At 38.6% G+C, this 26892-nt stretch overlaps 1 protein-coding gene across 2 annotated transcripts; it reads left to right on the top strand.

Moving 5' to 3' along the window:
• Window positions 1-1322: 1322 nt before the first annotated feature.
• LOC107791663 (uncharacterized) lies at window positions 1323-26270 on the top strand. 2 transcript variants are annotated; one of them, XM_075256785.1, is made up of 5 exons: window positions 1323-1620; window positions 22175-22281; window positions 24399-24530; window positions 24599-25293; window positions 25373-26270. In XM_075256785.1, the coding sequence occupies exons 3-5, from the start codon at window positions 24470-24472 to the stop codon at window positions 25712-25714; spliced, it is 1098 nt and encodes a 365-aa protein (XP_075112886.1). In that variant the 5' UTR covers window positions 1323-1620; window positions 22175-22281; window positions 24399-24469; the 3' UTR covers window positions 25715-26270. The 2 variants fall into 2 exon arrangements, with proteins under 2 accessions (XP_075112886.1, XP_075112885.1); XM_075256784.1 differs by having other exon boundaries at window positions 22167-22281.
• The last annotated feature ends 622 nt before the right edge of the window (window positions 26271-26892 follow it).

Here is a 26892-nt window from a genome sequence, read left to right as displayed (position 1 = left end):
TTAAACTATTTATTCTCATTCTCAAACTTCTACATCACCTTTCAATCATAAGATTTAGATATCCATTCCTTCTCAACATGTCAAACACCTCTTTGCACGACTTAGAACATGAACGTGGACGTATAATACTTGGGGAAAAATTCGGGGTACTACGCTTATGATCTATCATCAATTGTGTTTGACCCAAAAATATAGATTTGAGTTCAACCAATTAGATTTAAGTAAACCAGAGTCAATCTTAGCTAATAATAGTTAAAAAATAAGGTTGTCGGCTTTATGGTAGATTATATATATATATATATATATATATTTGAATGGTAATGAATGTGAGTAATAATAACAGTATTCAATGATCCAAAAGATGGATGATAGTATTAAATAATAATAAATAACAATGGATGATATTTATGTAAATAAAAACACATGAGTCACTCGAAAAGGGGTTATGAGATCTGTTGATATTCCTTCTGACAATGATGAATGATTGATGATCATTGGAACATTCGGGTTGTTCTTGGGTCCATTGGAAAAAGTAGGCAAGAATCTTAGTAAAGGTATTTTTCAGTTGTTTGCAACACTGTCAGATTCTCTTAATAAAGTCAATGTGTATTTTTACAAATGAATATTTCATGAACCCTATCATTGTGTCTCTTTCTAATTATAGGAAACATGCTCCTAGAAACTCTAATAGTATAGGTGCAGAGAATATTCACTAGAATATTCTCTTTTGTATCCTATCTTAAGACTAGTCGTTAAAACTCTGTATAAAATGCTCGACCTCAACCTTGATATACGATGACTTCACGATCTTGATCTTTGCTGACTCTTCGACCGCACCCTTCATCGCTCTGAGGCTACTTCGACCTGGGGCAGATCTTTGTTGAGACCTTACTGATAGCATGTGACGACCGATTATCATAGTGCTAATGTGACTTGCCTATATCAAAAATATTTTTTGATCCATACAAATTAATAATTTTGCCTTCCGATTTTCAGAAGCGTCAATACAAGATAAAGTATTCGAATTATTTTCCTTGCTAATGAATTTCCTTGAATTATCAAATAGCACAAAACAGTGCATAACACATTGATATATTTGTACCATATGAAATCAAAATAATTAAAAAAAATCACATGTATCTAGTTATTTTTTGATTGTTCATATATATTACTTTACTTTACTATATTATAGAAGAGCTGGTAGGTTTTGACCTGTCTGCTTTCAAGTCAATAAATTAAAAATCGAGGGTATATTGGACTTTTCAACCATTTACTTATACGTGTCTTTCTCCTCCGACTGAACAACCACGTAGCATAATCAACAGTTTTTTCGGTTCCATAGCTTTTCTTTCAACTTCCATTCCATAACCTTCTAGGCTTCAAGCGTGTTTTTCCGATGAAATTTTCTATTCAGCCTGATCCATCTGATTAACTGCAATTTCTTGAATGCACTCCTCTGTGCACTGACCAAAAATATTGTGTCCAATCCCTAAAATAACCAACAATTTCTCTTGATGGAACTCAAATCTGTGCAATGCACTGAGAAAGAGCAGTACAACAACGATCCACCATAACCCACCATAATCAAACTGTAGCACCAACAAAGCAAATAGAACCCAGGTAATAATCTCTTTTTGAAGTTGAAATTTGAGTTTGATCTAAAATCGCTTCTATTCTTTTCTACATATTGTCGCACCCCCATTTTTTCGCGAAATAGAGTTTATGACATTGATAATTCTTTTAACGGGTATTAAAAGAGAAGAGTCGCCACCTAATAATTAAAGTACATTAGGACACTAAGAAGAGTTTGATGTAGGAAAACCAGAGATCGAGTAAGGGCTTGAAATTATCCCGAAGGGAAGGTGTTAGGCATCCCTCAGGATCCACTAGTGTGGTTTCCGGCCATACTATAATTGTGACTTTAAATAATCAAATAAGAGTTTCAAATATGAGAGGGTTTTCACATAAGGGTTCCAAATAGATAAAATTAAAAGAAGTGAAAGGCAAACTGAAATTTGAGAAAAATGATTTAAAATTTTGAAAGGTAAACAACGAAATAAATAAGTAAAGGAAAGAGGGGGGGGGGGGTCCTAAGTTTATAAATAATATGGATTACCTCACACAATGTCCGGTAATCGCTCCTCGACGAGAGGTTACACGTGACATTATCGCGTGGTCATCACATCCATATCTACCCTTTCCCACCCCGTTAAGGTGTTAAGGCGCGAAATAGTCTCGTTTACTTATTGCATGCTATTACCCACCCCAATGCTATCAGCCCCGGAGGTGCTTGGGACTACTAATCCTATAATGGTGGAAAAGTTGGCTTATTTGTGGTTTCAAAAGGTAAAAATACTAAGGCGACAAACAAAACATGTATGGCAAGTATTGGGAAAACACATAAATAGGTATGACTCAAATAACCTCCTCAAATCAAAGAAAAACATCTAGTTTAGCATGTCTTGCATGTACTGATTAGAGTCTGATTAAAACGTAAAAGGGGAAAGTAGGCTGATTTATCACATATTTTCAGATAAGAAGTCCGAATTAGACCTTCCCGCTAGTCGTAATTAACAAAGAAAACTGGTGCAGTCATAACTTTTATCCTAAGACTTGCCTAAGTGTTATACGAAACCTATAGGCATGATATCTACTGGTTTCAGAAAAGATGAAGTGTATTGATTTTAGAAGAGGTCGTCAGTTATTCAGGGAAGACGAGTTTTGACAAAAGATCTACAGATGTTGGACAATGATATTGCCGATTTTAGACTTATAGGTGAACGAAAACGTTTCATACTAGGTTGATAATTCCTATAGGCATGATTTTTAGGCGTTGTTGACTTTGAAAACATTGTTATTGACATGCAGAAATCCTATAGGCAGGTCATCTATATGCAGTTAGTTATTTAACTCCTATAAATAGGTTTGCCTAATGACAGATGCACATACAAATTACAGGAAGTCCTATAGGCATATTATCTATATGATATGCAGAAGTACAGAAGTATAATGATTCCCTATGATCATGATATCTATATGAAATGCAGAAGTGCAGAAATATAATAATTCCCTATGAACATGATATCTATATGAAATGCAGAAGTGTAGAAGTATAATGATTCCCTATGAACATGATATCTATATGAAACGCAGAAGTGCAGAAATATAATGATTCCCTATGAACATGATATCTACATGAAATGCAGAAGTGCAGAAGTATAATGATTCCCTATGAACATGATATCTTCCCCTTTGCAAGCATGATTCCCTCCCTTTTCACTGGCCATCCCCAATAGTTATTACACGTTATTACAGCCCGGAATGAAATAAGAAAAGCAAATTAAAAGTACAACCAAATGGAGCCTAATTCAGACTCCATGTCTGAAATATGAGATGAACCAACTCTAAAGATCATGATCCAAAGCCTTTCTCTCATCTTTGGATGTGTCAGAGTTCTCTAAGAGCCTCATATGGACTCCGGGAAGTGCTCACACCCAAATGTTACCAGATTAAGAACATAGTGCAGTGTGGAAGAGCTAGCCCTCAAGTGTCCAAGTTCAGAGGGAACTCAAGGTCCTAAGGTAAGGCTCACACGAGAGGGGTAGAACCTAGAAGCTAGGAGATAGTGCAAGTGCAGAAGTGAAATTCTGAAAGGGGAAAGGGGGAAAAGGGAAAAACTTAAAAATTAGTGCATATAGGGGTATAGAGGAGTAGGGAATTTACAAGAACACAAGAGAAACAGGCTGATGGGCATACTCAGCAATGGGATATGCTGGCACACCCTCCAGCCTGTTAGAGGTTAGGACCTCACTGGTTCAGAACTCAAGTCATGGGCAACAACTCATGTTGCCATGCCCTAAGTCACCACTTACAAACACATAGGGGTAATGGGGTAGGGAACAAAGATTCACAGTAAAAACAGGTAGTAGAACATAGACATATTAAGTTAAATATTGAACTCTACATAAGCAGTACGGTAGCTATGGATTTATAAAAACTTTAAGTAAACACATTGGGGTGATGCTGAAACTAAAATTAGGACATACCAGTTTCGGAGAAAACAAACAAAGAGAAAAAACAGTAGTCTTGTAAAGCCAAAGTGCAAATGAGCAATCAGAATGCTATGAGTTTATAAGAGAATTGTGAAGTGTGAAGTGTAGAAGTATTGAATTAAAGGTGCCCTAAAGTGCAGAAGGGTCGTGCACTTTTATAGTGCAGAAAACATGTAGAAATAGGTAAGAAAAATAGTTTGGAAATCAATTACACAAGGTCTCCCTTTAATGAAGGGATTCTGATTTCAAATAGACAAAATAATTAAGGAAAGGGGTAAATCAAACACTTTTCCAGAGCAGTACAATAGGGGCAAATACATAGAGGTTTATTTAAGGACAAAGTCTTGATAGTACACGGTTTGTGCAAATAAGGAAAGGAAATCAGTTAACAACTAGTAAATCAAAAATTGAGGATTTCGTATGAATGAACCAGGTCAGAAAGATGGGAAGGATTTCGACTTAAGGAAAATCAGTACCAATCAATTAAACTTATTAAAAGGAATTCTGAATCGATCACAAGTTGGAAAACCATTTTGAAGAAAGATTCCTCATATATAAAAGCACATAGACACGTTAAACATGAAGAAATTTGTCATACTATTCACTAGAAGAGTCTAGTGTAGGAGAATTAGAATTGTGTGCAAACAAAAGAAGTTCACACTTAATTTATAGACCCAGAAATATGTCTGAAAGAGTCAAGGGTCCTCAAACAGAACCCTAGTTTGATCATATGACCAAGCTCGGAGGAAACCACCAAATTCTAGGGTTTCCGACACGAGTCAAACAGAGAGATGAGGAGGCAACATGCTCAGAGATTTCCTTTCAGAATCTCATGAGAAGACAAGTAAATACAAATAATATTCAAAGCAGACAGAGCGCAGGAGCATAATGAGAGAATAGTCATGACAGTAAAAGAAACGTGTTTAAGAAAACCTTTTAGAAGGGATTTAAACAGAGTTTAGTAGAAGGAAAACAAAACTTAAGAACTCAGTAGGAAATACATACAGTAGAAGAACACAAAAATACCGGAAAAGCTTAGCAAAAGATCATATATGAAAATACAGCAAGATAAACATGCGAGCATGGTACAAAACACAGTAGAAAAACAAAGCACAGAAGAACATGCATGATAAAGGAAAACATAAGAACACAGTAGAAGAACATGCGTGGTAGAAAAGAAAACATAAGAACATAGTATTGACAAATACACACAAAGAAAAGAAGAAGAAAATTCAGAGAAACATTTTAAGCTTTTCAGAAAAACCCTAAATCGGAAAGAAGTAATTTTTGAAAGAAAAATTAAGGAAAACATTTAAAAACTCAAGTAGAGCACAGATATAGAATAGATCTATGAAAACAATTAGATAAAACCTCGAATAGCTAGGGTTTTAGAAGAACCCTAAAGCGAGAAAGGCTTGGAAAAGGTCCGATCTGAGTCGGATAAGTTAGAAATAGGCTCATAATGCTTGGATATGCTGGAGAGGCCATAGAACCTTGAATTGGAGAGGATCTGAACGAACACCATTGAGTTCAGACCTCAAAACTTTGAATACCAAGTGTTTAAGAGCAAAGGGAGATGAGTTTAAGCCATCATTGGCTTGAGAGGCCATAGATTCCGGTGAGTTGAAGGTAGAAGACAGTAGGAGATGATTAGGATATCACCTTCAAGAGAGTTTGAGAGAGGGGGGTATTCAAAGGCGGCTGATAGAATGAAATGAGTTAGGGTTAGGGGTGTGGACGAATTAAAAAAGGAAAGGGGAAATCGTGGCCGTTGATCAAATTGATCAACGACTAGATTAAAAGGGATTTGGGTCGAGTAGTTTTAAATGGGTTAAGGGTTGGGTTAAATGGAATTGGGCTGGTCCCAAATTGGGTTTGAAATTGGGTCAATTAGGGGAACCAATTTTGGCTGTAATTGAAACAAAATGGGCCAGATTTTAAACAGCCACTTTTCCCTTTTTATTTTTATAAGAATAGTAAAATGACTTCTGAAAATAAATTAAAGGTATTGAGTCAATTAATAATATATAAATATCAATTTAAAAATATTTGAACCAATTTCATAATTATAAAATGCTATTAATCTTAAAATAGGCTAAAATTGCAATTATATGTAATTTAGCTTTTAAAATACCAAATAAATTTGTAAAAAATGTATAAAATTACCCTAGATATATTTTGGTATAAATATGAGAATAAAGTAAGCTATTCACCAAAATAATAACTTTAGGAATAATTATTGGTTTTTGTACTGCTAAAATGGGCAATAAATCACTTTAAAAATCTTTTAGAAATTAGGAAAATTATTGAAACACTTGGACATAACTATATATATATATATATGCTATTTTGAAAGTATTTTCGTGTAAAAAATACATAGGGAAAAATTGGGTATCAACAGCTGCCCCTCTTTACCCGGGAAGGATGAAAGAGTTGTCGGATAAAGATATGATGGCCAATTTGACCGAACGAAACGATTTAAAGAATTTGACCGTGCTCTGGTTCCTGAGCTGCCTAGATATCCCTGGTCTTACAGGAATCATGCCATATGTAGTTCAGGATCCATCGGCGGAATATGTCGATGGAGATTTCTTCAAAGACGGACGTGAAACTTAGGTTGGGATGGATGGTTAAAGTCTAACAGGGCTGCAGGAACTGGAGCGATATCGCTCCTGCTGGGAAAGCTGTTGCTAGCCAGTTTACCTGCAAATAAGCAACACAAGTGTATGTTGTGCGAAAAATTAAACATGATGCAAGTTCCCGTCGGACCATGAATGCTGTCTTTGGACGGTTAGGATGACGTCCTGGGCCATGAAGCATATGATAAGGATTCACAGGCCATGAAATGATGTTCTCGGGCTATGAGAATGATGCCTCCGAACCATGATGCTTTTGAATAATGATATGCAAAAGATAAAAGGGGTCTTCAGGCCATGAAATGGCGTTCTCGGGCTATGAAAATGGTGCCTCTGAACAATGACGCCTTTGGACAATTTGGCGATCTTTTAGCCCATGAGATGCATAGGTGGTGATCTTTTAGCCAATGAAATGCAATAAGTGGCGATCTTTCAGCCGATGCAAGGTATAAATGAAACGGTGATATTTCATCCATGCAGATGTAAATAAAGCGGCGATCTTTCAGCCGATACAAGGTATAAATGAAGTGGCGATATTTTAGCCATGCAGATGTAAATAAAGTGGTGATCTTTCAGCCATGCAAGGTATAAATGAAGCGGCGATATTTCAGCCGATGCAAGGTATAAATGAAGCGGCGATATTTCAGCCATGGAAATGTAAATGAAGTGGCGATCTTTCAGCCGATGCAAGGTGTAAATGAAGTGGCGATATTTCAGCCATGCAGATGGAGGTAGAGCTTAACCTCGGAAGGCAGAATGGTAGCCTTATGCAATGCAGAGAATGCAGATGGAGACAGAGCTTAGTTCCGGAAGGCAGAATGGTAGCTTTATGCAATGCAGAGAATGCAGATGGAGGTAGAGCTTAACCTCGGAAGGCAGAATGGTAGCCTTATGCAATACAAAGAATGCAGATGGAGATAGATCTTAGTCTTAGAAGGCAGAATGGTAGCCTTATGCAATGTATAGAATGCAGATGGAGGTAGAGCTTAACCTCGGAAGGCAGAATGGTAGCCTTATGCAATGCAGAGAATGCAGATGGAGACAGAGCTTAGTCTCAGAAGGCAGAATAGTAGCCTTATGCAGGAAGTAAAATGGCAAATGGCAATAAAGTTTCCTTAGCTGATAGCAGATTGCGATATTGCGACTACTGGGGATACTATGTCTGCTGGGGACACTACGTGCGGATAACAGCTGTGAGTAAGTGCAACGGTTCTGAGAGTAGTATTTCCAAGTAATGTGAGTCTTGTGAGTGTATAGTATATTTGATGATTTTGCAACTCAAGTGCCTGCATCCAAAGAAAATCGTGAGTTTTGTAAAGAGGGGGAGGTTAGTTCGTATTCCCGCTAGCTTTGCTTGACTTGCTCGGCTCTGTTCCGGTGATACTGCGTATCATTGGGGTAGCGTTGCTAAACAAAGCAACTTTGGTAACAGATATGCATGATTTAGTAAAAAAATATAACATAAATACATAATCGAGAATAGTTTTTCTTAGATGAACCTACAACTGCGACGTGGTTCAAGACATTACAACTTCTCTTGCTCCAGAATTTTGAGGGTCCTCCTCAAAGTTTTGCCCCAGTTTACTGGGCTACTACTTATGATGGCTGTTAATGATAAATGGCTGGAATCGACTTTGGAATTTGAGGGTCCTCCTCAAAATTCTGGCCCAGTTTCCAATAGCGGGGAAATGGAAATTTTATTGCATTGTGACCGAACCCATAGGGCTGCCTACGTATCCCCTCTTAAACGGGAATCAGGTCAGGCATAGTTCAAGTTACATCATAAAAGAAAGCATAAAGTTACATATAGTATCGCTTCACTGCATCTGAATTGATCGGCTTCGGCCAAACTTCTCCGTCCATTTCTGCAAGTATGAGAGCTCCTCCTGTTAGAACCCGGTGCACCATGTACAGACCCTTCCATTTGGGAGAGAACTTCCCTTTGGTCTCATCCTGATGCAGGAAAATATTCTTTAACACTAGCTGCCCTAGTGTGAACTGTCTCGGCTTGACTATTTTGTTGAAGGCTCTGGACATTCTGTTCTGATAAAGCTAACCATGGAAAACTACATTCATTCTTTTTCCATCTATAAGAGCTAGCTACTCATAACTACTTTTCACCCATTCTACATTGTCGAGTTCTGTTTCCTGTATGATCCTCAAGGAAGGAATTTCTACCTCGGCTGGAACGATCACCTCTGTACCATAAACCAACATATAGGGAGTCGCCCCGGTTGATGTACAGATTGTGGTGCGATATCCTAATAAAGCAAATGATAACTTCTCGTGCCACTGCTTATGCTTCTCTATCATTTTCCTTAGTATCTTCTTGATATTCTTATTGGCGGCCTCTATGGCTCCGTTCATCTGAGGTCTGTAGGTTGTAGAATTCTTGTGTTTGATCCTAAAGGTTTCACACATGGCTTTCATCAAATCACTGTTGAGATTGGAACCATTATCAGTAATGATTGATTTTGGAATTCCGAACCGACAAACAATACGGTCCCGGACAAAGTCTTCCAAGACATTCTTAGTCACTGCCTTGTACGATGCTACTTCAACCCATTTGGTGAAATAATCAATTGCCACTGGGATGAACCTGTGCCCATTTGATGGGGCAGGTTCGATTGATCCGATAACATCCATTCCCCAAGCAGCGAACGACCATGGTGAGCTTGTTGTATTAAGCTCGTTTGGAGGCACCTTTATCATATTTGCATGTATCTGACAGCGGTGGCACTTTCAAACATACTGGATGCAGTCCGTTTCCATAGTCATCCAAAAATAACCAGCTCGGAGTATCTTCTTGGCTAAGAAAAAGCCATTCATATGTGGCCCGCAGGTCCCAACATGGATTTCTTCTAGTAATTTAGATGATTCCTTTACGTAGACACACCTTAGTAATCCCAAATTAGGAGTCCTCCTATACAGGATTCCCCCGCTGTGAAAGAAATTGTTGGATAACCTCTGAAGCGTGCGCTTCTGAATATAGTTTGTGAGCTCTGGGTATTCCCCTTTTGCCAAGTATTCCTTGATATCATGAAACCAAGGATTTCCGTCTGCTTCTTCTTCGACGTGAGCACAATAAACTAGCTGATCATGGATCTTTATCGGAATGAGATCGATAAAGTTCTTATCTGGATGCTGTATCATGGATGATAAGGTAGAAAATGCATAAGCAAATTCATTATGGACCCTGGGGACATGTTGGAATTCTGTCTTTGTGAACCTCTTTCTCAACTCCTGCACATAATGTAGATAAGGGAGTATCTTGGAGTTCTTGGTCACCCATTCTTCTCGGACATGATGTATAAGCAAGTCTGAATCCCCAATCACTAGCAACTCTTGGACGTTCATGTCAATGGCCATCTTGAGTCCCAAGATGCAAGCCTCGTACTCAGCCATGTTGTTGGTGCAAGGGAATCTGAGTTTGGCAGACATCGGATAATGCTGACCGGTTTCTGACACTAGGACTGCCCCTATGCCAACTCCTTTGAAATTCGCTGCTCCATCGGAAAACATTCTCCAACCGTCATAGGATTTTGCAATGTCTTCTCCTATGAATGATATCTCTTCATTAGCAAAATACATCTTTAAGGGTTCGTATTCTCCGTCCACGGGATTCTCAACAAGATGATCTGCCAAAGCCTATCCCTTGATTGCTTTCTGAGTTACGTAGACAATGTCGAATTTACTCAGCAGGATTTTCCACTTGGCTAGCTTGCCAGTGGGCATGGGCTTCTGAAAGATGTACTTCAACATATCCATCCGTGATATGAGATACATGGTATAGGTACAAAAATAGTGCCTCAACTTCTGAGCTACCCAAGTCAGAGTACAACAGGTGCGTTCTAACAGAGAATAACGGGCCTCGTAAGTGGTTAACTTCTTGCTAAGATAGTAGATAGCCTGCTCCTTCATCCCCATTTAATCATGTTTCCCAAGAACACAACCGAACGCCCCATCTAGCACTGCAAGGTAGAGTAATAGGGGTCTGCCTGGTTCAGGCGAGACCAAAACTAGCGGTGTTGACAGGTACTCCTTGATTCTGTCGAAGGCCCTTTGGCAGTCATCAGTCCATCTAGTAGCGGCGTCCTTCTTCAACATCTTAAAGATTGGCTTACAGATGGCAGTAGATTGAGCTATGAACCGGCTGATGTAGTTGAGTCTTCCCAGAAAACTCATCACGTCTTTTTTGTTTTTTGGCGGTGGCAATTCTTGAATGGCTTTAACCTTTGATGGATCTAGTTCTATTCCTCAGCTACTTACAATGAACCCAAGTAGTTTTTCGGCAGGAAACCCAAATGCACATTTCGCGGGATTCAGTTTCAGGTTGTACCTTCTTAGTCTATTGAAGAACTTCCTCAAATCTTCCCTGTGATCAGTGTCTTTCTTGGTTTTGATGATGACATCATCTACATACACCTCGATCTCCTTATGTATCATATCATGGAAAATGGTAGTCATGGCCCTCATGTAGGTGGCCCATGCATTTTTCAGGCCGAACGACATCATCTTGTAATAGTACATTCCCCATGGTGTAATGAAAGCCATTTTCTTAGCATCTTCTTCGTCCATCCAGATCTGATGATATCTAGCGAAGCAATCTACAAATTATTGCAACTCATGCTTGGCGCAATTATCGATCAGGATGTGTATGTTCGGCAAGGGGAAGTCGTCTTTCGGACTGGCCTGGTTGAGATCCCGGTAGTCGACACAGACTTTGACCTTCCCGTCCTTCTTTGGTACTGGCACAATGTTGGCTAACTATGTTGGGTATTCTACTACCCTGAGAACCTTGGCTTTGACTTGCTTAGTGACTTCCTCCTTGATTTTCAAACTCATGTCAGGCTTAAACTTTCTGAGCTTTTGCTTTACCGGTGGACATGTTGGATTGGTTGGTAGTTTGTGAGCTACAATAAATGTACTTAGACCAGTCATGTCATCATACGACCAAGCGAATATGTCTTCATATTCCCTTAGAAATTCTGTGTATTCCTTCTTTTGTAATGGCGATAAGTGGACACTAATTCTCGTTTCTTTGACGTTCTCTGCATCTCCCAAGTTAACAATCTCGGTCTCATCCAGGTTAGACTTAGGTCTATTCTCAAAATTTTCAACCTCTTTAACAATCTCTTCTGGTATGTCATCTTCCTCTGAATCTATGTCCGTTTGTTGCGTTGTCTCGTTGCATGTCACAGTCATTGGTTCATCAAGATAAGTAATAGTAATGCTGTATGAGTAAAGTAAAGAGAGAAAAATAATAAGAGTAAGATTTATAGGGAATATGTTTTGCTAAATTCCATCACTGTTTTGAATATTGAAGATCTTATTGCGAAAATTCAAAAATGCGAAAGGAAAATCAACTAGTAAAAATGAAAGATAGTGCATGGTGCTTTGTTCAGCCTTGCTACCCCGAGGCTTTTCGGGCTTTGGTGGTTCTTCTGGTCCAATTGTTGAGGCATGCTCCTCGGCTTACAGTCTTTATGGAATGGCCTTCCTCCCCCTCCTCCTTGAAAATGACACAATAATCCATGTCATCATCTTCCACGAATAAATTCCTCATTGATGCCAGTGCTTCCTCTTCTTTCGACCCATATATAACATCGGCTGACTAGAAAGTCTGTTCCAAATGGGGTATCGGCTGCTCCAGTGGGTAGTAAGGGCCGTGCCATGGTGGCGACCAGTTGTTGAACTCTTCCCAAGTGTACTCGTATCCCAGACCAAAAGTGGTACCATGCTTCTTCAGCTTGATAGGTTTGGCAATTCCTTGGAGGTTCTTGCCAAGTCCCTTGCCAGGTTCATATCCGCTCCAGTTCAATATGCTTTCGATTTTGTTGTCCCACCATTTTTCCTTATCAACGATGTTGACTCGCTCAATGTGGTGATAGGTCTCTCCGCCTACCTTTTTTCTACCTCCGATCGCTGGGATGGTTTTGGCGATTATATATGGGATTGCTACCGTTGCCGTGAATGATCACCTCTTGGTGATTCCACTCAAACTTCACTGACTGATGTAGGGTTGATGCTACAGCCCCAGCGGCATGAATCCAAGGCCGTCCCAAAAGCAAGTTGTAAGATGTCAGCACGTCTATTACTTGAAATTCAACATCAAACCAAGTAGGCCCCATCTACAAACATAAGCTAATTTCCCCAATAGTGGACCTTTGGGAACCTTCGAAAACTTTGACATTGATGGACCCGTTCTTGATCTTATGCAGCCCCTTTCCCAATGTCCTGAGTGTTACCAACAGACAAATGTTGAGGCTGGACCCTCCGTCAATCAGGATTCTGGTGATGAAATAATCCTCGCATTACATAGTGATGTGCAACGCCTTGTTGTGACTCAACCCTTCTGGTGGCAACTCATCTTCATGAAAAGTGATCTTGTGACTCTCCAATACCTGCCCTACCATGTTTGCCATTTCTCCTCTAGTGATGTTGCTTGGTACATATGCCTCACTCAACACCTTCAACAAGGCATTCTTATGTGCATCGGAGCTTTGCAGCAAGGCTAGGATAGAGATCTGTGCCGGTGTTTTGTTGACTGAGTACTCCTTTGCTTGTATTTTTCTCCAAAGATCATCAGGCCCAACTTCAGTGATGGTCGTCCATCCAAAGGCTTGCTTTCTTGATTCAGCCAAATGTTCTGGGGTGTATACTCTACCAGTTCTTGTCATATCCTGTGCCACGACTGCTTCTCCGGATTTGGCTTTCCCTTTCCTTCTTACCTCGGTTGTGTAGTCCCAAGGGATGGACTTTGTATGGAATGGTGTTATAGCCGACATTGCTACTGGAATGGGAGCCTTTACCCTAAACGAAGCATATATTTTGGACGATAAAACCGTAACTTCAAACGGCACAGGTATGTTTGTTGGAGACCCAAACTCGACCTCAATTGGTGTTAGTGTCTTTGTGGGGGAAGGCGCTTCAAACTCAAATGGTATGGACATATTTACCTCGGTGTCCCCAGAAGGCTGGATCTGGACTACAATCGGATTAAGGGTGAATGTCGGTTTCTTTGGATCGTCACCTTTTGCCATCAAACCGATCGATCCCTTGGGGTCCCAATCATCTTCCATCTCAATCATGTGAACGCCTCCACCTTTGTGGTTGGGCAGAGGGTTGTTACGGACATTCGAAGCAGGCTCCGTTGCCATAATAATCTTGTTATCAATTAGTGCCTGGATCTTATCTTTCAGAGAACGGCATTCATCAATGGCATGCCCTTTCATGCCGGAATGGTATGCACATGATTTATTTGGATTGACCCATAAGAAAGGGTTTTAAGAGGTTATAACAGAGATGGGGGTGACATAACCAACATCTTTGAGCCTTTCATACAGCTGGTCAATTGGTTTAGCAATGGCAGTATATTATTTGGGAGGTCTGCGGTTGAAATTCGGTCAGGGTCTAGGAAAGTTTTGTGAGTGGGAGGTGATTTATAGTGAGAGGGTTGAGAATTTTAGGCTTGGTAGACATGTGCGGGTTGGAAATATCTGGGTGAAGTAGGCTGATATGTGGGAGCTGGAGGTGATTGGTAAGTAGGTGGTGGAGTTTGGTAAGAGGGCGAGGGTGCTTGGTAATTTAGAGTAGGTTGATATGTGAGTGGAGGCAACAGGTAGGTTTGGTATTTGATAGGGGATTTGGTTCTCTGTGCAACCATTACAGCACTCACGTCCCTTTTCTTGGATGTGCCACCAGACTGTAGAGCCTTGTTGGTAGCCTGGAAGGCTTCGAAGTTTGTGACCATACCACTTTTGATGCCTTCCTCGATCCTCTCACCTAGCTTGATGATGTCAGAAAATTCTAGCTTTCAATTGGCATTAACCTTTCATAGTACTGTGGGCCTTGAGCTCGGACGAAAAACCTGTTCATTTGTTCTTCTTCTAAAGCCGGTATGACCTTAGCAGCTTCTGATCTCCAGCGAGTAACATACTCGTGGAATGTCTCCGCGGGTTTCTTCTTTAGGTTCTGGATGTAGAACACATTTGGTGCATTTTCTGTGTTGAACCTAAACCTGTCCATGAAATCGGACGACATGCTTACCCAGTTCGACTACTTCTTTGGATATTGGTTAATGTACCAAGATAGAGCATCTCTCTTCAGACTCCTCATGAAAAGTTTCATGCATATCTTTTCGTCCTTTCCTACTCCGACCAGTTTGTCGCAGTATGTTCTCAAATGAACTCTCAGATCTTCTATACCATCGAACATCTCGAACTTTGGAGGTTTGTACCCCTCGGGCAGTTCAACATCGGGCTGTATGCAGAGATCTTCATAGTTTAGCCCCTAAATTCCTTTGCTTCCTTCGACGCCCTGAATTCGGCTAGTCAACTTCTTAAGCTCTTCATCCAGACTCCTGATGAGTGAGTCTCTATCATCAGACTTGGATGTGCTTGAAATGGGTTGGGTGGAGTGTGGCATGGTTTCCACGTAGATGGGGGTGTTATGAGTGTGGAAATGGTCATTTGTGGAGTTCACTGGTTCTGGGATGAGCAGTGGAGTATTGTTGGAAGTATGATAGGTATTGCAGTGGTGGTGAGGAGCGGGATGGTTTTGTGGTTTTGGGATGTTTTGTGGAGTTGTGGGGTTCTGAGCGTTAGGAAAATTCACATCTGGGGTGGTGAGGGAAAATGATAAGCTCGCCAAGTTCCGGACCTGATCAAGTTCCTTCTAAAATTTCAACAGTTTTTGATCGAGTTAGGACGCACTTTCTTTGGAGACCTGAGTACTATGAGTGACCTCTACCCGTTCAGTTGAGTTGTTCAAATCCGCCATCTTTTCTTTGTTCTTATTTTTGACAGGACTTGGAGGAGGAGTGGGTGGAGGGCCCTTTGATCTTGTGGAATATGATGACGATGCCAGAGTGCACGAACTAACCTTGGGGGAGGGGAATAAATAAACAAAAAATAAAAACAAAAAGGTAACAAGTCAGTGAGGATTATAATAAAAATGTTGCGATATTTAAATACATAGTGCAAGAATGTAAATCGTGTCCTAATTTGGGGAACCTCTTTGTGCCCGAGGTAGCCCTAGCGAAAAATTTATTTGGAGAACTTAGAATACTAAATGCCTCATTTTATTGATAAAAAGTAGACAAATCCCAAATAAACACTAAATAACAGGAAATAAAATATAACTAGTGGCCATGGGCCTTATTACATTCATAAAACGAAAAGTAAATTCCTATCTATTTGGTCCCAGAAGGACCTTCCTCAGGTTGGATGCTCTCGTTGATCAGATCCTCCAATTCGCGTAGGTTCACCAGTAGAAATGCCTTTGCCATGTGTTCTCCTTCGTTTCCTTCAGCGTTCTGGCAGTCAATGACTCTCTTCCTCACTTTCCCTTCCAATTCCAGCAGACTATATTCCAGATATTCCAACTTTTCGCTAGCTTTGGCGGCCCTATCTTTCCACTCGTTGATTTGGTCATTTGATGGAAGACTCCTCCACCAATCTAGCAAGAGTGGGGGCATGCTAATCATACCAAAACTAGGGACCTCATGCTTCATTTTCTGCAAAACAAACAAGGTTAAGCCCTTACCCCCACCAGACTCGACTATTTAATACCAACAATTAGCATAAAAGCATTTAATTCTCCAAATAAATGCATAGAACGTGGTAGTGTCCATTTGGGTTTTTGGAAAACCAAGTGGACTTTGGACGAGGCTATCTTAAAGAGTCATTATGTGGACAACATAACTGACTCGGCTAAGTTTGACCATGATGCATGCACAATTAAACAGAGTAAGGTTTTTATGGGGTATTAGACTGGTACCCTTGAGCGGACAACTCAAGAGGGAAAGACACGGAACCGTCGACTACACCGTTGATCGAATAGTTTTACCGCAAATACGCCATTGTCGGATTTAGGGGGTGATAATATTGGAAGAGCGCAACCACTCATTATAAGCGTTGCTATAGTATTTGTTTGGCACGAGTGGAATATGATATTGGAAACATGTTTATGCAATGATTAAACAAGTTGTCACGTATTTGCACGTTCATAAAGTAATAATTACAATAATTTAAAACAGTCATAAAGGAGTGCAGTAGAGGAAAGCAGTAAAGGAGACAAGGGAAAGAAACAAGAGACGAGTCAGTTTCGCAAACGAAAAGAAAATTGAATGCTTAAAAGAAATAAAGAAATAATTGCGCATAAATAAGCATAAATCACAATAATAGCCTGAAATGGTAAAAGCCTAAATATCCCTAGCAGAGTCGCCATGCCGTCGCGCCCCCATTTTTTCTCGCGAAATAGGGTTTATGACATTGACAACTCTTTTAACGGGTATTAAAAGAGAAGAGTCACCACCTAATGATTAAAGTGCATTAGGACACTAAGAAAAGTTTGATTTAGGAAAATCAGAGATCGAGTAAGGGCTTGAAATTATGAGGGGGGTTTTGACATAAGGGTTGCAAATAGATAAAATTAAAAGAAGTGAAAGGCAAGCTGAAATTTGAGAAAAACGGTTTAAAATTTTGAAAGGCAAACAACGAAATAAACAAGGAAAGGTGGGAAAGGGAAAGGGGGGGTCCTAGGTTTATAAATAATATAGATCACCCTACACAATGTCCGGTAATCGCTCCTCGACGAGGGGTTACACGTGACATTATCGCGTGGTCATCACATCCATATCTACCCTTTTCCCACCCCGTTAAGGTGTTAAACCACATAATAGTCTCGTTTACTTATTGCATGCTATTACCCGCCACAATTCTATTAGCCCTAGAGGTGCTTGGGACTACTAATCCTATAATGGTGGAAAAGTTGGCTTATTGGTGGTTTCAAAAGGTAAAAATACTAAGGCGACAAACAAAACATGTATAGTAAGTATTGGGAAAACACATAAATAGGTATGGCTCAAATAAACCTCTTCAAATCAAAGAAAAACATCTAGTTTAGCATGTCTTGCATGTACTGATTAGGGTCTGATTAAAACTTAAAAGGGGAAAGCAGGCTAATTTATCATATATTTTCAGATAAGAAGTCCGAATTAGACCTGTCTGTTGGACGTAATTAACAAAGAAAACTGGTGCAATCATAACTTTTATCCTAAGGCTTGCCTAAGTGTTAGACGAAACCTATAGGCATGATATCTACTGGTTTCAGAAAAGATAAAGTGTACATATTTTAGAAGAGGTCGTCAATTATTCAGGGAAGATGAGTTTTGACAAAAGATTATGCAGATGTTGGACAATGATATTGCCGATTTTAGACTTATAGGTGACAAAAACGTTTCATACTAGGTTGTTAATTAATATAGGCATGCTTTCTAGGCGTTGTTGACTTTAAAAAGATTGTTATTAACATGCAGAAATCCTATAGGCAGGTCATCTATATGCAGTTAGTTATTTAACTCCTATAAACAGGTTTTCCTAATGACAGGTGCACATGCAAATTGTAGGAAGTCCTATAGGGATATTATCTATATGATATGCAGAAGTGCAGAAGTATAATAATTCCCTATAATCATGATATCTATATGAAATGAAGAATTGCAGAAATATAATAATTCCCTATGAACATGATATCTATATGAAATGCAGAAGTGCAGAAGTATAATGATTCCCTATGAACATGATATCTACATGAAATGCAGAAGTGCAAAAGTATAATGATTCCCTATGAACATGATATCTATCCCTTTGCAGGCATGATTCCCTCCTTTTTTACTAGCCATCCCCAATAGTTATTACAAGTTATTACAGCCCGGAATGAAATAAGAAAAGCAAAATTAAAAGTACAACCAAGGGGAGCCTAATTCAGACTCCATGTCTGAAATATGAGATGAACCAACTCTAAATATCATGATCCAAAGCCTTTCTCTCATCTTTGGATGTTTCAGAGTTCCCTAAGAGCCTCATATGGATTCCGGGCAGTGCTCACAGCAAAATGTTACCAGATAAAGAACATAGTGCAGTGTGGAAGGGCTAGCCCTCAAGTGTCCAAGCTCAGAGGGAACTCAAGGTCCTAAGGCAAGGATCACACGAAGGGGGCAGAACCTAGAAGCTAGGAGAGAGTGCAAGTGCAGAAGTGAAATTCTGAAAGGGGAAAGGGGGGAAAAGGGAACAACTTAAAAATCAGTGCATATAGGGGTATAGAGGAGTAGGGAATTTGCAAGAACACAAGAGAAGCAGGCTGATGGGAATACTCAGCAATGGGATATGCTGGCACACCCTCCAGCCTATTAGAGGTTAGGACCTCACTGGTTCAGAACTCAAGTCATGGGCAACAACTCATGTTGCCATGCCCTAAGTCAACATTCACAAACACATAGGGGTAATGGGGTAGGGAACAAAGATTCACAGTAGAAACAGGCAGTAGAACATAGGCATATTAAGTTAAATATTGAACTCTACATAAGCAGTAAGGTAGCCATGGATATAAAAACTTTAAATAAACACATTGGGGTGATGCTGAAACTAAAATTAGGACATACCAGTTTCAAAAAAAAAAACAAACAAAGAGAAAAAGCAGTAGTCTTGTAAAGCCAAAGTGCAAACGATCAATCAAAATGCTATGAGTTTAGAAGAGAATTGTGAAGTGTGAAATGTAGAAGTATTGAATTGAAGGTGTACTAAAGTGCAGAAGGGTCATGCCCTTTTATAGTGTAGAAAGAAAGTAGAAATAGGTAAGAAAGATAGTTTGGAAATTAATTACACAAGGTCTCCCTTTAATTAAGGGATTCTGATTTCAAACGGGCAAAATAATTAAGGAAAGGGGTCAATCAAACACTTTTACAGAGTAGTACAAGAGGGGAAAATACATAGAGGTTTATGTAATGACAAAGTCTTGATAGTACACGGTTTGTGCAAATAAGGAAAGGAAATCAGTTAACAGCTAGTAAATCAGAAATTGAGGATTTCGTATGAATGAACCAGGTCAGAAAGATGGGAAGGATTTCGACTTAAGGAAAATCAGTACCAATCAATTAAACTTATTAAAACAAATTCTGAATCCATCACAAGTTGGAAAACTATTTTGAAGAAAGATTCCTCATATATAAAAGCACACAGACACGTTAAACATGAAGAAATTTGTCATGCTATTCAATAGAAGAGTCTAGTGTAGGAGAATCAGAATTATGTGCAAACAAAATAAGTTCACACTTAGTTCATAGACTCAGAAATAAGTCTGAAAGAGTCAAGGGTCCTCAAACAGAACCCTAGTTAGATCATATGCCCAAACTCGGAGAAACCCCCAATTTCTAGCGTTTCCGACTCAAGTCAAATACGGAGATGAGGAGGCAACAAGATCAAAGATTTCCTTTCAGAATCTCATGAGAAGACAAGTAAATACAAATAATATTCAAAGCAGACAGAGCGCAGGAGCATAATGAGAGAATAGTCATGACAGTAAAAGAAACGTGTTTAAGAAAACCTTTTAGAAGGGACTTAAACAGAGTTCAGTAAAAGGCAAACAAAACTTAAGAACTCAGTAGGAAATACATACAGTAGAAGAACACAAAAATACCGGAAAAGCATAGCAAAAAATCATATAGGAAAATACAACAAGATAAACATGCAAACATGGTACAAAACAGAGTAGAAAAACAAAGCACATAAGAACATGCATGATAAAGGAAAACATAAGAACACAGTAGAAGAATATGCGTGGTAGAAAAGAAAACATAAGAACATAGTATAGACAAATACACACAAAGAAAAGAAGAAGAAAAGTCAGAGAAACATTTTAAGCTTTTCAGAAAAACCCTAAATCGGAAAGAAGTAATTTTGAAAGAAAAATTAGGGAAAACGTTTAAAAACTCAAGTAGAGAACAAATATAGAACAGATCTAAGTAAACAATCAGAGAAAACGTCGAATAGTTAGGGTTTCAGAGGAACCCTAAAGCGAGAAAGGCTTGGAAAAGGTCCGATCTGAGTCGGATAAGTCAGAAATAGACTCATAATGCTTGGATATGCCGGAGCAAGGCCGGAGAGGCCATAGAACCTTGAATCGGAAAGGATCTGAAAGGACACCATTAAGGCCAGACCTCGAAACTTCGAACACCAAGTGTTTAAGAGCAGGGGGAGATGAGTTTAAGCCATCCATGGCCTGAGAGGCCATGGATTCCGGTGAGTGGAAGGTAGAAGACAGTATGAGATGATTAGGGTTTCAAGAACCTTCGAGAGAGTTTGAGAGAGGGGGGGTAGTCAGAGGCGGCTTATAGAATAAAATGAGTTAGGGATAGGGGTGTGGACAGATTAAAAAAGGAAAGGGGAAATCGTGGCTGTTGATCAGATTGATCAACGACCTAGATTAAAAAGGGCTTGGGTCGGGTAGTTTTAAATGGGTTAAGAGTTGGGTTAAATGGAATTGGGCTAGTCCGAAATTGGGTTTGAAATTGGGTCAATTAGGGGAACCAATTTTGGCTATAATTGAAACAAAATGGGCCAGATTTTAAATAGCGACTTTTCCCTTTTTATTTTTATAAAAATAGTAAAATGACTTCTGAAAATAAATTAAAGGTACTAAGCCAATTAATGATATGTAAATTTCAATTTAAAAATATTGGAACCAATTTCATAATTATAAAATGCTATTAATCTTAAAATAGGCTAAAATTGCAATTATATGTAATTTAGCTTTTAAAATACCAAATGAATTTGTAAAAAATGTATAAAATTTACCCTAGCTATATTTTGGTATAAATATGAGAATAAAGTAAGTTATTCACTAAAATGATAAATTGGAAATAATTATTGGTTTTTGTACTGTAAAATGGACAATAAATCAGTTTAAAAATCTTTTAGAAATTAAGAAAATTATTGAAACACTTGGACATTCCTATATATACATATATATGCTATTTTGAAATTATTTTCATGTAAAAAATACATAGAAAAAAATTGGATATCAACACATATTTCTATTTTTCTCTTTGGTTTTGGGGTTTGTTGTACCTGTGAGTTGTGCTGAGTTTTTTTGTGGCGGAATTTCGGAGACATATGGTTTTTACAATTTCACTCTTTGTGTTTTAGGCCTATGTTGTACGTGTGATTTGGCTGACTGTTTTCTTCTCTCTTTATTCCTTTCTTTGATTTATCCATTTCTTTTATTTTGCGCCTTTCTCCAAGTTTTTATTTATATTTTTATGGTGTTGTTGTTATTTTATTTTTATTTCATCTTCTTTATTTCAATTTTTGCTTTGATTTGTGGCAATCATCTCCTCTACGTCATCTTGTAAGCACTAGACTTCCATGTTTTGATTTCGTGGTTGGGGGAGTTTGTGCTCGTTGAAATAGTAATAGTAGTACTAAATGCTCCAAAATTTCTAATGAAGTTAAAAAATAAACTAGGTGGAACAGCTCTGCTTTTTGCTCTATTGTGTTTAATGTTAAACTTTCTGTGTTCATATCAAAATTAAGACTATTTAATAATAGCAAGCCTAAGGTTTAAATTGCTTGCCTTTTGCACCTTTCTGGAATTATAAAGTTCTGATTTCTATAATGAAGTTTTGTTTGTGTATTAGTAAAACAGTTTGTAAGTTGTGTGAAGCCAGTACAAGAGAATTTTGATAGGACTGATGTGGAGAAACACTGTCAAGGCCTCAGAATAGGCAAGTGATGAGACTACTCCAACTTCAGGTACCCAACGTAGAGTAACATCGTAATAAATATGATTTGATCTTTCATGCAAATATTGAACCAATTATGGCTAAATTATGTCATGTTTACTCTAATTTCTATTTTATTTTTCGTTCCAGACATCATTTTGAGGTATAATTAAGAATATAGGTTTATTGCATACAAGTTGTATTGCATTGCGTTACGTAGTTCAAAATACTCAGTTATTTGTTGAAGGAGGCCTATATTTATGCCAAAAGGAGGAAATACAATTTCTTCGATTAACTTTTGAGCTTGAGGAAAGCTGTATGTTTGAACAAAAACATATAATGTTTTTGTTTAATCAAAAAGTGAAACTTCGGTCAAAACTTTAATGTTGAAAAACTCGGGTTATTGATGATCAAAAAAGGTATAAGATAAAGTAATTTGGCTAGCAATAAGATAACTAGAAGAAGATAAAGTAAACAAATGTATTCAGATAGTCTTTCATGTCCAATTGACCCATTCTTTCCCTTTTATAGCTATCTTGGAAATGTTCGTTTTGCCTTTGTCATAATAAGGCCATTATAGACAATTAAAGACATTAAATGCTACGTTACATAATCATTATATTTTAATACAGATTCTATAACGTTTTTAGTATTTAATGCCCATTAAATACTATCTCTGTACTCTCTTGTGCTGTCAGATTCATTCTCCTTGATTCTTGGACTTAAATAGGTACGGGCATTGAATCTTTTGAGTATCCGCTCGTGCCTCCTCTTATGCCTCTACTCGTATCTGTTGCAACTCGTGCCTCTTTGCCAATCATAACTCTTTGACCAGTCTATATGTCATGACACATCATCTTCCAATCACTTTAATATGTAAACTCAATTTTTCCCAATACAGATAGTCCCCTCACTTACTATTTATTCATCAATTGAATATTTGGGAATTGGAATTCATTAAAATGGGAATTTTTGTCACCATTAATGCTGTAGCAGAATTAACGCTTCATTTGCCACTTCAATTTAACTCTTCATGCGTGGCACCCTTTTACTGGTTCTGCAACTTTGCAGCGCTTTTTAGGACTTTTTCATGGCTTTACTAATCACGAAGCATCAGTTCTCATTATGACTTTTCCATCATTGCACCTTTTTCTTTGACGGTTGCTTCACAGTATAAATATAGTTTTCTTCTTTGTCTTTATCACATAAAGTTCTTAAAATATTCAGTTCTTGAGTCTTTGTTTGTTTCTTCCTCGTACTATCATGTCTTCATCAAACCCTAACCCTAGAAGGGTCCCCATAGTTGATAACTTCCCTAATGTCCCCAGTAGGAGCAGAAGAGGAGGTAGGCTTCGTATTTTAGGATTTTCATCCTTGCGTGGTTCTTCTCTTCCTTCGCCTAGTTCTGGCCCTTCTTCTAGAACTAGAGGTTCTCTTTCACACAGATCTTCCTAAAGGTAAGGAATCTTCTGAACCTCTTCGTGAACCTCTAGTAGAGGAGATAGTTCCTGCGGAACTATCTTTCTATAGTGACAGAGAATCTCTTAGAAATCAAGTATCTTCTTTAGATCGTGCTGATATCTATCCCTCTCAAATCACTAAAGGTTTGATTTCTTTAGTTCGTAGAGACTGCCATTGGAGTCATGACTTTCCTATCATTATTCCCAATCCGAATCAAAGAATTGCCTCTTACTTAACCGGTTTTTCCTTTGTCTATACGTACTCTTTCATATTAGGATTCAAACCTGCTATTGATCCTATTATTCTCGAGTTATGTCATTTTTTTAATGTTTGCTTAGGTCAAATTGGCCCAATAATATGGAGGATTGTTGCCTGTTTGAGGCATTTGACCAACATATCCAGTGTGCCTTTTACTTTCCCACATCTAATTCATCTTTACTCCCCTAGACTCTTTCGCAATGGTGTTTTTACACTAGTAGCCATGAGCAAAAGAGTTCTAGTTAGACCTGAAGATGACAAAGACCGTGGCTGGTATGCCAGGTTTATTGCTGCCCCCACTATTGGTTTAGTGAGTGATGAGAACGTTCCCTTCCCTAAGAAGTGAAATTTTGCACGTGAGTCTTCTAACTTTCTCGTACCTTTTTCTTCAACTTTGTTGATTTTTCTAATTTTACTTTTCTTTTCTAGAAACCATCGGAGGTGTGGAAGATGTTCCCAATTTCCATGATTGGGTAGGAAAGCTGTTGAGTATTACACCAATGGATGGTAGATCTTGGAAGACCCTTTCCCAATGTTTTGGTTGGAAAGTAAAAACTCATGGTAAAAGCTTTTATTTTATTTTACATATTGTTTTTTCCTGAACTTATCTCAATCCTTCTTTATATCAGGATTTGCTATTCGAGGAGTTACTGCTGAGGCGGTTGTGGCTTCTCGTATCTCTTTGAAAAGGGCTCAAGAAATAATTTTAGGCTCTTCATCGAAAAGAAAAACCGTTGATGACCAAGCTTCCGAAGAAAAGGAAGATGGGGGTTCCTTGGTAACAAGGCCACGGGCTCGTAGGTGCATTATTTCCGATGATGAAGCAGAAGCATCCCCCCGCCGTTCTATTCCTCTTACTGAATCTGTTGAAGTCCCGGTAGTGATCCCTGATGATGTTGATGATGCTCCCGCTGCTGCTCATGATTCTTTTGAGCAGCTTTTTGACCGCGTGTTTGGTCGTGAAAGTTTAGGTCCCGTTTCTGATGAAGCTCCCTTGGCTTCTTTTTCTCCTCCCGTGCATGTGACTCTTACTTTGCTGATTATGGCTACTTCCGTTCCTCCCCAGGCTATTTTTACTACTTCTACTATTCCTCCTTCGACAATTCCTCCTCCACCTACTCACCGTGCTGAGGTTGGCTCCTCAAGTAGGAGTGGTTCTATGAGGCAAGTGATTGTTGAAGTCACCGCTGAGGGAAACCTTTTAAGGAAATCGGGTCAAGCAGATGTGTGGCTAAAGCCTTTAATTGGTCTTGTTGAGAGAGCCAGGCTAGAGAGCCATTGTCCTTTGACCTTGATGAATGACATTGTGCATGCTTCTTTAAAGGTATTCCTTTTTTCTAACTTTTACTTTGTCATTTTTCTATCTTTGGGATTCTTATTTCCTTCCCTTTCCCTCTTTTTAGGCCAATCTCATCGGCACAGAGATGATGAAAAGGGTTACCCTCTCAGAGCAGCTAGTGCATGATTACCAATTGGAGACATATAATTGGAATGAACAATATGAAAGTCTTCAGATCGACATGAAGTACTTAAAAGAAAGTAAAAGTACCTTGGAGCAGCAGGTGCGGGCTTTGACTTCGGAGTTGGCAGTTGAAAAAGCTTTCTCCAGTCAAGCAGACAAGGAAAAGGCTCGTCTTGAAACTTTTTTTTCCGAGCAGCTTTCCAAGGCAAGTGAAGATATTAGAGAGTTGAAGGTCTCTTGGATGCAAAAGAAGCCTATGCTGGTGAACTCGTGCAGAATTTGACTCAAGTCCAAGAAGACCTCCGGGTTTTTTTCTGATAAGGTTTGTTCCTTAGGAAATTCCCACGCCTCTCTTCAAGCTTTTTATGAATCTGCCTTGGCTGAAAATGAAAAGCTAAAGAATGAAATCACTGACTGGGAAAGAGATTATGAGATCCTTGAAAATAAGTTTGCCATTGAAGTGAGTTGGGCGTTTTTGAATTCTCGCCGTGATACCCTTATTGAAGCTAGCCAAGAGAATTTTAACTTGGAATTTGAGTTAGCTAAGATCAATGAAACTATTGAGAAGACTCAGCAGAACCAAGATTTTCCTTCTCCCGTGGCCGAAGCTTCCGCAAATGTTGAAGATGATACGGGTATCCCCACTCCTTCAAGCCAAGTTGAACTCGCTGCAGTTGATGTACCTGCTTCAGTTCCTTCATCTTCTCAGTGACAAGTTTAAGTTGTTTGAATTCCTTTGTGTCTTTTTTTTTCTTTTTGGAAAATTGTGGTTAGAACCTTGGTCTTATTTGAGGGTTTGTTTTGGAAACTTAAGTCCCCAGACCTTTTATGGGGCAATATGTATAAACAATTTTCAGTTTATGACTAAGTTCATACTTAGTCTAAGCTTTTTAATATTAAGAAATTTTTCGTTACTATTTGAACTTCTGTTTTGTTTATTCTTGCCTTTATTTCTAAGGACTTACTGAATAACTTGCATTTTTACTCTTCAAAAAATGCTTCTATTAACTTCATGAATACTTAAATTAATCATGAATTTTATAATAGAGGGACCTTTTATATTCGACACTTAATGAAGAAGACATCTCAACTTCATAACTGTGTTAATATACAATAAAAAGAAATAGGAATACACATGTTTCTTGAAATAACTTTGACAAGTTTTTATTTGAACTTTGTCTAGTTTTGAATAACACTTTACATGTATTTGAATTACATCTATAACTTTCTCGTAACTATTTTTCTTATAACAAATTTAAAAAGAAAAATAAACAAGAGGTTTTTATTTATAACCCGTTTCAGTACATTTGCCTTTACCCTAGCTATGGTAAGGTTTTTCTTTAGGATTAGCTCATGACTTTGCTCTGTACTTGACTCATTCATTGAGTGAACTTTTCAGGCTGATGTTTGATTATTTCCCAATCTTCTTTGCCTTCATTATACACATGCCTGTGTATACTA

This window comes from Nicotiana tabacum, chromosome 7 (assembly GCF_000715075.1).
Source record: "Nicotiana tabacum cultivar K326 chromosome 7, ASM71507v2, whole genome shotgun sequence".
NCBI classification, from domain to species: Eukaryota; Viridiplantae; Streptophyta; class Magnoliopsida; order Solanales; family Solanaceae; genus Nicotiana; species Nicotiana tabacum.
Note: the sequence above shows the minus strand (reverse complement) of the source record. Positions and strands in the feature narration are given on the sequence as shown.